Here is a 10,541-nt window from a genome sequence, read left to right as displayed (position 1 = left end):
GGGCAGGAAGTCAGCTGGGGTCATAGGATCCCAGCAAGATAAGCATCCAATTTACTCTTATCCAAGCTGAAGCCCGGCGGTTCTCCTTCCTCATTGTGGGCATGCTAAATTAAACAGAAACATGCAGTTGGGGCTGGGATCTACCCCCAGCTCTGGGGCAAGCCCACCCCGATGTCTGCAGCACAGTGTAGAGATACCCAGGCCAGCTTGGCTGACGTGGGCACGCGACGTCCATGGGTTAATGCACCCCACAGCTCCATGGGTTAATGCACCCACTACGTCCATGGGTTAATGCACCCCGGTAGCCGGCTGGGGCGTGCCCACCCTGCACTGAGGTCTGCACAAGGAAGGGACAGCAAGACAATCACTCCCTATATCCCTAAAAGACATCTGGAGCAAGGACTATCCGCGCCCCTATAAAGAGAGGCTACGTGTGGCTAGTAACCGGGAGCGCTTCAGCTTGTGGGTGCACAGCTGGAGACGTCACGAAACATCTGGATTCTCCGCGGGCAGGTTCTTGGTGTCGCCTGACAGTCAGGCATCTACAGCGCCAAGCCCCTTCGATAATGTAACGTCAGGCTTCCTACTGCCCAGCATGCGGTCTGCCCCCCAGGGCGCCGCAAACCCAGGGGTGATGCTGTCCTGGCGTGACATTAGGACATCCAGAGTCTCCTCGTGAGAAGAGGAGACGACTGAATGGATCCGGTGGCTGCGTGAGGCTGGAGGCTTGTCGGGAAGGGTGAAGTTAAACTGCCTATCGAAGGGCTTTCCGGCTCCATCAAAGCTGCTGATTCAGATGTGGTTAATGATATGCTTAAAACTAGCGGGGACAGCATTTGGATGGCCACAAACCATCCCCTATGCCCGGAACCGGCTGTCACCCTTCCTACTCTTTTTTTTTTAAATATGAGGTGACATTAAACAGCCCAGGGACGGGATGCGACCAAAAGGCCCTGCGTGCTGCTCTGATCCACCTCCCATGGAAGAAGAGGAGTTGCGTGGCTTGTTCCAGTTGTGACCTGGAAGTTTTCTCACGGAGCCCAGCGGGTGCAGATGTGCTGGTTTGGGCAGGGCTCAGCAATCAAAGCACTTGCCGAGGAGGGATTTGGGGACCAGATCCTTGAGCGGCTCCTGCAAGGGTCCAGGGAGCAATGCCCCGGTCTGCTGTGCTTCGCGTATCTGAGCTCTTTGGTCTCCCCCACCTGCGCATTTCAATCCCACAATCTGGGAAAGAAAAGGCCGATTTCCTAGGACGGAGGCTTAATCAGCCAGCATTGCTTTGCGTGGTAATAGCACGGGAGCCCCTTCTGCAGAGGGGAGGAGAGCAGGCCATTGCTGAGCAGGCTGGGGACAGCTATTTGTCACTCATTAGCCCTGGGCAAGCCACTTTGAAATATAACCACGACAACGTGCTGATGAGGGTTTGCACGTGAGACTTTAACGACTGATGGAGAGCTAACCGGTGCAGCGTCTGCGATGCAAAGGGTCAATAAATCCCTGCCTGTTCCCCGCTCCACCCAATATTAAGGCTCCCTTCACTGTGGATCAGTCTCACGTGAAACCCCCCCCAGCATCTTAGTATAAAGCAGGGCCACGCAGTCTCTACCCAACAGACCCTACTCATTCAGCCGCTTTTTGTTTGCAAGCATCACGACCCTTTCACCGAGGCGCGAATGAGCTCCGCGAGCAAAGGCTGTGCAACCACTTGGCTTTGAACCACGCTGTTTTGATAAAGCCGCCCTGGGACGCACTGCAGTTTTCTCGACATGCCTGGCACGTGACTGGCTCCTGGGGGGCTTGTCTCATTACCCCGAGAGCAGCGAAACCACCGCGCTGTAAACAAGCCGTAGCAGACAAAGCCGGGGCTGGTGGGCTGAGGTTTCATCTTCTCTTGGTCCATGTCTCTGGGACTGGTTTCCAGGCACAGATGAACCTCCCAAGTTGCTGCCTGGCCTCTCTTCCTTGACTGTCCCGTTAAGGAAGGGCAGCGAGGCAGCGCCCGTGCCCAAGTCTGCCCGCGGCCCGCTCGGAGGAGCAGAGGCGGGATGGACGCACACCCTTGCAAAGGGAGGGCAGCAAGGCGAAAGGGGAACGTGCTTGGGCTACCAACCAGCGCAGGCCAGGACACGAGCAAATTGTCTCCTTGCACACCCTTGCCCCAGGGGCTGCTCCTCTTAACGAAGAAACCACTGGGAGACAGACTGGCCCTGTAGCCAGGCTGGGTTCCCGGGCAGGCGAGCACCGACCGAGCTGATCGCCCCGAGCTCAGGTTTCTATCAACACCGGATGGAAAACAAACAGCGTGGGGCTGTCGGGTCAGGGCCCTGGCGTGGAAGCCACGCGTCTCCCAGCTCTTTGGTTTGGAGGCAGGGAGCCTCTCCGAGCCGGCTCCTGGGCTACTGGGGGCAGAAAATGAGAGACGAGGCAAAGCACTGAGCCACGAGGGCTACATGATCTCCGGGGCACTTTGAAAACGATGTTCCTGCCTCTCTTTGGCCCAGCATCCAGGATGCCTCTTCTTCCAGGGGGCACATCCCGTCCTTCCCCGGCACTAGTCGCTCCATGAAAGCCTCCTGATACCCTCTCCATGCCCCGCGGCGTGAGAGGGGTGCCGGGGTGTCAATCTGACATCAGTGACCCTCAGAAAAACCAACCCGCAAGTAACTGCTTCCCAGCTATGATCTGCAAATGCTCCTGGCTTGAATATCTTCAGTTTACATTGCTGATTAGAAAGCAACGCAGCCTCTTGACAGTCCTGGGGGGGAAATCCTCCTAATTATATTGCTCAAAAACACTGGCAGTCTCTGGCCTCCTTTACATGTTCACAGGTTCACAGACGTTTAGGCAGCTCCTATTCATTTGATGGTCAATTATGACCCACAGGTCCCTTTTGGACGCGGTGCTAGCTAGCATAGCACCACCAAGCCTGACAGTTGCTTTGGACAACCTCATAATTATCATAGTTATCATAATTAAATAAGAACATATTTGTACTCCCTTATAGCATGTATCTATCTATCTATCTAGCTAGCTATAGACAGAAATGTACGCACACATCCCTATCTATCTATCTATCTATCTAGATATATAGATACAGACCTCTGGGCTTCAGGCCTTGAGTTCTCTGCAACTTCCCATGGGCTGTGCTCCTCCAGCTCTCTCCCTCCCAACACATCCCAGCCACCTCTTGATACCATGGCAACATGCCTGTTAATTGCAGTCGTTAGTGGTGACATCCTTCCTTGGAGGTTCCTTCCTCCCTCCTTCCTAGTCTCCATCCTTGGAGGGGTTTAAGACCCAGGCAGACAAGGGCTTGGCTGGGATGATGTAGCTGGGGCTGGTCCTGCTTTGCACTAGATGTGACCTCCCGAGGTCCCTTGCAACCTTCATTACTATTTTATGACACGGAAATACTCTCCCTCCAGTGGGGGGGAGAAAAATAATAATAGAAACTTCTCTCTTTGTGTCTGGTAAAATTCCTCCCACCTGGCATTCCCCAACCCGCCTACTTCAGAGTCAAGGAAGGGCTTGATAAACCTGCCAGGTCTGCAGGGAGCAGAAGACTAGGGGTCTGCATTGCTGCCACCCTCCACCAGCAGAGAGATGATGAGCTAATATTACTCGTCGGCCATTCCCGTTCATGTGCCAGGACCCCCCAGAGCCTTAAATGCAGCTACATCGGGACTGCCTTGCTCGTCACGGAAATGCAGCCACACAACAAGGCGACCACCCAACCGCACATGGCAGCCCTGCACAAGTTTCAACTCAATGTCAGGAGCAACGGCAAACTTCCCGCCTGGAGATTGCTAGCCTCGGCCTTTTTCCTGACTTGATGCCAGCTTTGATACCACCGCAGGGGAAGACAATTTTGGAGATGAGCAGCCCGTGGGAACTGCGGGAGGCATCTCTGCAATTAAAAGGCTGCAGAAGACAGGGGCCTTTGGATGCTAAATGGACCTCGTGACCCTGTTCCTGCAAATAGCTACCTGCCAGCTGTGTTTCAGGGTGTCAAGGCTGCAGTAAAATGGCCCCTGTGAAGCCTTGCCTCTGCAGGGATGCTCATGTTGAGAGGAGGAGACTGCACCTGCCGCTTCTTAGAAGCTGGTTATTAATGGAGAAGGATGGGGCAGTTGCTTGCCCCCTTGCCTAGGACTCTGGAGGATGCGATGCCGTCCCCAGCAGTTTCCAGGACCAGCTGCTCCCCTACCTCACGCCTCAACTCAGCGACAGGGCTCTGCTCCCTGATCAGGGTCGTGCAGGATCGTCTCTTACAACACGCACCTTCTTCCTCCTCGTTTGGGCTGCTCCGCACCCTGCGGGCACCCAAACCGTAAGGGAGCACCGGCTCCCCTCCAAATTATCTTGGCTGGGGTGACATCGCTGGGGCTGGCCCTGCTTTGAGTAGGGGGTTGGACCCTTCCAGCCCCTATTTTTCTATGGTTGAACCCTCCCCATCCAACTTTTCGTGGGAACTGATCCAGGGCCCCGTGACGGTGGGCCCACCAGCCGGGATTTCCCGGCATGTGTCATCACCTTGATTTCAACTACTAGTCGCGGCCACGAATAGAGGTGGTCATTTCTCGGGGGCATTTATCAGACCGACTTTAGCTGTTCAGAAGATGCTTGGTGGAAACCAAGCTCAGGCCAGGGTAACTGTGCTCCCAGCGCGAGTGGGGCGCTGCTTATTACTCTGCGTAGCTGGTGACTTTTGAGCCATTGCAGCTGGTGTAGGCATTCAGAGCCGGACGTGTAGCCGGACGTGTGCCCAAACCTCTTCAGGAAGCTAAAGGCTGAGGACATTCACCCATGTGTCTCCGTGACGTGCTAGCAGTGTAAAAGGGAGCCAGCGTAAAGCCAGCTCGGGCGTGTCTACACAGCATACTCAGAGATGCCCTGGGGCCGTTTCTGTTCCCCGCTGGGATGATTATAGACCGAAATGCTCAAATACCTCTTTCCTCACTTAGCCACTTGATGCAAGCTAACCCTGGTGCTGGTGGGGCTGGGTTTAAACAGGAGAGCATTTCCACCCGGGAACCGCGTGCGTGTCGCCGTCCTGCCTGCCCCCAGCTGTGAAGTTTGTGGCTCGATCTCGAGCGTCATTTCCTCCGGGCAGCCAGGAGACGGCACGATCCTAACTACGGACGGGGCGTGGCGCACAGCGTACACCTCAGCCTAGAAATATCTGATGCAGGTAGTGTTGAGAAATACGGGTTTCTGTTGGATACTTGGCAGATACGGTGGGGACAGAGGAATGGTAGAGATGCAATTTTATTCTGCGGATGAGGCCTCATCTCATGGAAATCCCAACCTGGCTTCTGCCAAAAATGAAGGATTCACTTCTGCATCTCGCCGCTCTGTATTCATACGGAGACAGGCAGGAGGTCTACAGAGAGCTAACCCAGAGGCTGATCTTTGATCTCTAGTCTCCATGAAAGATGAGGAGCTCCTGGGTACCAACCCCCCACGGCTTTGCAAATCACCCGTGTCTTTGTAAAGCAACCGTGACATGCAATCATTCGGCTCTGGTAGCTCTTTGCTCGGGACCTCCCAGGCACAGAGCCACGGAGAAGCAAACCCCACTGCTCTTCAGCTTCATTTCAGCATCCAAATGAAGACTAGCTCCATTTTCAGTGGCTCGTTACTGGGGGAGCATGAGTTTAAAGGACCCTGTCTCTGTGTCAACCCTTATTAATACGGGAGTTTTGCCCCCTCTAATGCATGAGTCATGACAATAGCTTTACAAGCCTGCTAACTGGGGAAGATCCCCAACTCTTTAGCTTAATGGGTGGAAGCTGGGCCATTTAAACTCAGAGGTCCTCAGCTCCGTACTGAGAATCGATGCAAAGAGAGGGCTATTACTAGTTGGATTGCAAATTCTCTGAGGTTGGGACCATGTTCCTGCTCTGTAATTGTACAGCACCGAGCACAATAGACTCCTGGTCCAAGCCTGGGGCTGCTGGATGCTACAGTATTGCACAGCAGGCTATGAGAAGACGGTCAACTGTCCACAGGGTGGTCTCTGCTGGCAGGGAGCAAGTCTCACTGGCATGTGGGCACCGCTGCGTAAGTACCTTGCTCACCGCACGCTATCCACTTCTTCCCCGACCGCAGTGAAGATGGCTCATGCCAGGTAGAAGAAGGCATGGCTGGCTTCGAGAATAGTTCCCACCCCCCTTCGGGTGAAACCATGATGAAGAAAGGTTTGGATGCAGCCCACCAGCTCCAGGAATTTCTCCAGCGGGGGAGGTCATTTGTGTTGTGTACAAGCGCTACTTACCCTTTCCCTCGTCTCGTTGGTGAGGAACTTTGCACACTCGCTGTAATTTGCCCAGGTCCGGTTGTTGCCTGGCACCAGCTCCCAGCTCCCGTTCAGGTCACACCGCCGATAGGCATGGCCTAGCGAAGAAAGGACAGAGCACACGATGGGATGCTGAGCAGACAGCAGGCCTCGCAGAACCGAGGAATGATCTCTCCTGGTGCCTCCCTGGAGCTCAGTGACACACTGCCAGTCTACCCTCATCTTCCTTTTCCCCTCTTGCTCACAGTTTTATGTCAGACCCCCCAAAATCTCCCACGAGGACCCAACTGTCGACTCTCAGCTATTTGTTCTACTAAGAAATTCCCAAAGGGCTACTGTAATTCCTCACATACCACACAACACCTTTTCCCTCCGAAAAAATTAGCCCTCCAAAATGGGAATGTAGATCTTTAGTGGAGAAGCTGATTTCTGTGCCAGAACTGAAGCAGGGAGACACTGTAATACCTGTCCTTTGCTTCTCTCTCTTCTCTCCAGCCAGCATAAACAGGGAAGACACTATCTTTTCACCTTCTCACAGTTGCTTTTGAATTAGCAGCAGATTTTGGCTGAGCAGCCAAAAGCTGCTGTCAATTCAGCAGCGGCCATTAGAGGGTTCAAAGTCTAAATTCGGCGTGATGTAAGTTGGCTGGGGACTACTGAGCTGCTTCATGTATTGGCTTCAGCCATGGCTCTGGAAAACCCCTTTTTCTTCATTCTGCCTTCCTAAAACAAGGTGTGCGTCTTATTTAAGTATGTGGTACTCAAGAAAATATGGTAGTTGAAACGGGGCATTTGTTCAAGCGTTGCAAAAAGGTTACCTAGGGGGGTTGTGGATTTTCCATCCCTGCAAATTGTCAAGCTCAAGTTAGGCAGGGTTGGTTGAGGCAGGGATGACTTTGCCTTGAACAGGGGCTGTACTAGGTGACCTTGTAAAGTCCCTTTCAGCCAGGCTTTCCTATGATCATCTGTCTATCTATCTATCTATCTGTCCCCTCCAGCTCACTAGTCCCAAGTCACATCCCTCCACCCTGCAGGGGATAACCATCTCCTGGCAATTGGGGAGGAGGCTTACCTTTGTGATTGAAGTCGTAGATGTACTCCGGACATGGCAACGCCACCACTTTGCCTGGCATGCCTTCCGGCCAGCAGACAATGCCATCCCACTCGGGCAGGCAGAAGCCATCTGCAGAGGAGAAGCAAAAATGAAAGGTCACTGGAGCACAAGGAGCAAATGTCTTTGCCCTTCCTTGCCCTTCAACGCTTCCACATGCATTCACTTCACTGCACGTTAAGTGCCTCCAAGTTGCTAGCTCGGTAAAATCACTGAAGTTGGGCAGTGCAATATGTTTGACACCTACTAGGATGCGGAGAGAAGATGCAGCCAAGCCTTGTATCTGGTTCTTCTCAGACGAATGCAGAACAGAGAAAGAGCGTCCCATGGCTTTGGAAATCACTTTATACATTGCTCTGGAATAGCCTGAGTCTGATCAGGTTGAGGGCAAGCAGCAAAGCTCATCCCTTCAGCCAGGGGAGGAAATGGGGAACCGACCCTCTAGAGAGACTCAATCCAAATGATGAGCTTAATTAGGACTGCAACTAGTGCCCGGCTGGCAACAAATGCTGCTGAATTATTGCACAGATGCATCTGAACGCGAGTTTGGTTGGATTTTTAAAACAGTTTTGAGGGCAGCTCCAACACCTGTCCAGGCAGCAGTGGGGGCATTTCTGCCAACCTAAAGAAATAACATTTATAACCTAAACCTAAAGAAATAACATTCAAAACACTGCATGGAGTTGCTGGCATCTGTCTGCTGCTATCGGTTTGCCTGGCTTTCAGGGAGTGGGGGGTAGCTAATGGGTTTCCTTTGGCCTTGCCCTGCCCCCCTTAGTCAATGGGAACTTGGTGACTGAAGTCAAGGCAGGAAAAAGGGATCCAAGATTTGGAAGAAAGTGCACACGATATCCTGCATGCGCACTGATTTGCAATTTAAGAGAGCTAACTTGTAGCCATTATATATGGATCTAGAGGCTGGTGCTTACATGAGGAGAGTAGAAATCAGATGAGAAAAAAAGGGACTAAAACAGGTCACAAGGATCTCCTTCCTCCATGTGTCTCTTAAGAGGGTATTTTTTTTAGTGTGAAAATTCACAAATCGTTTCTTAGTTGCTTTAGCAATTCATGAAAACCTGCAGAACGCGGAGCTCCCCGAATGCTTGCAAAGAAGAATTTCCCCAACTTTTTAAGTTGGTTTAATCAAAGATATCGGATTTACCCAAAGAACCGTGTCTGCCTGTGTCCTTAGACCAGCACGGCTACAACCTGCGCCCCTGCAACCTTGAGACTGAGCAGCCACAATAGCAAGGGTTTCAACTAACCAACCACAAAGCCCAGCTCCCTCCACAATAAAGTTTGGAGATCTGAATCCTCATGCTTCATAACCTAACTAACTAGGGTCAGGAAGAAATTCTCTTTGGGGGCAGTTTATCCTACCGTTGATCGCCGCTGGATTTTCTCTACCGCAGGTAAGACTGCCCACAACCCAAGTCGGCCACCTCTGCTTTAGGGCATCCTATAGTCTTGCACTCATTGCTGCTTGCTTATACAAGCAATACTTTAGCAAGCTGTGCATCCTTAGGCTGCCCTCAGAAGAGGAATGACTTGTGCTAATTGCCCTGGTCTTAAGAAGTTAAAGGGGGAAGAAAAAAAAAAGAAACGGTAGCAAACTCCATCTATCAGCAATGGACTTGCAGCAATCTCTGGCAGGTCAAGGCTGCACTCTGCAAGGTACTGAGCCCTCTGGTCCAATCCAGTATTGTTTTAAGTGTACATTTTTAAGAACACATTTTTAAAACACCTACATAGTTATAGGTGCTTCAAATACGTACACCTCGAACACCTTGATAGCCCCATTGAGATCATTTGGTGCAGACGGTGGAGCATGCAGCCGAAAGACACAGGAGCCAGGACGCCTGGTTCCTCTTGCTTCTGAGCTGCTGCGATTTTGAGTGAGAAATACAGGGCTAATTCCAGCTGTCACAGAGTAAATGGGGGTGTCTCGCCGACTTTCACGCACGTCCGATGGCATGTGCCTCAGGTAATCTTCCGTGCTATCAGTGCATCGGTGCGCTACGGCAGCTCTGCCATAACTCATGGGGCTGTTGGGAGACTGAAGGACTGGATGCTCTTGAGGGAGCAATCAGTAGTTAATGAAGCCTTTTTGTTGTCAGCAGATGGATCCATCCCAAACTCACGTGTTCGGTTGGGAGACAATTGGTATCCTTAAGAAATTTGCTGGAGAGGGCCGCGTGGGCTACGCTGCAGGACCTGCGACGGCCCCAAGACTGCATTTGGGTGACAAGCAAATGCAGACAAGTAGGTTTGACACCACTTTAATTTTCTGTTTGCTGGAGCCTTTCCCCTCTTTAGTAGCTGCTGCATTTCTGATGGATGCAGCTCTAGCTAAGCTCTGCATCAAGTGTGTAGTGTAAAGGCACTGCACAGGAATCAAAATGGACTACGCTCCAGGGTACCATTACTAAAAAGACATGATAAACGCACCGAGATCTTAGAGATGGTCTTTCATTAATATCAGACATAGGCCTTCAACAGCCTTTCAGTCATTCAAGTAATGGATATTCTTTGTAAGGCATGTCCTTTCGCACAATTAAATAAAACCCCAGGTTGTCTTAAAAAAAAAAATCAACCCCAAAACCCTTAGTTAATGTGCTCCTATTAGGGTTTAGGGAGGACAATGCTGAATTCAAAATAAAGGCCTTCTAGGAAATAAAAAAGGACAATTTGAATTTTGATTTCTTATTTTTAATTTAGTGCTGATGAAAGGTCACAGACAAGCCACCGGGATATCCGACGTCTTCGACTGCAGTGAGTAAATAATATTCCCAACCCCGGTAAGACGTCCAGAGATCAAAAATACATGAATGCATTTGTATTTTTGAGGCAGGATGGCTACGCGGTCTCTATTCCTGCGAGCTGTACTGTTGGTGCTGTGCTAATAACTGTTTTTAGTGATAATTGGAGCTGTGCACAGAACTGAAGTTTTTTGGTTCACTTGACAAACCAAAAAAAAAAGAAAATGTGCAACTCCAAATAAAAAAAAAGTTATTTTGATTTTCTCAACAAACTAATATCTATATATCTATATATATATCTATATATCTCTCGATATAGAATCTATATATCTCTCCATATAGATTCTATATCGAGAGATATATAGATATCATT

At 51.0% G+C, this 10,541-nt stretch overlaps 1 protein-coding gene across 1 annotated transcript in view; it reads right to left on the bottom strand.

Annotated features, from left to right (window-relative positions):
- PTH1R (parathyroid hormone 1 receptor) overlaps positions 1-10,541 on the bottom strand; it is a 136,703-nt gene that overhangs the window by 31,105 nt on the left and 95,057 nt on the right. Inside the window, exons 3-4 of the mRNA XM_019529715.1 lie at positions 7,371-7,481; positions 6,278-6,396 (exon numbers count right to left, since the gene is read on the bottom strand). Coding sequence (XP_019385260.1) covers positions 6,278-6,396; positions 7,371-7,481 — 230 coding nt within the window. The remainder of the gene's footprint in view (positions 1-6,277; positions 6,397-7,370; positions 7,482-10,541) is intronic.

The sequence above is a fragment of the Crocodylus porosus genome, unplaced genomic scaffold (assembly GCF_001723895.1).
Source record: "Crocodylus porosus isolate Cpor-Errol unplaced genomic scaffold, CroPor_comp1, whole genome shotgun sequence".
NCBI classification, from domain to species: domain Eukaryota; kingdom Metazoa; phylum Chordata; order Crocodylia; family Crocodylidae; genus Crocodylus; species Crocodylus porosus.
Note: the sequence above shows the minus strand (reverse complement) of the source record. Positions and strands in the feature narration are given on the sequence as shown.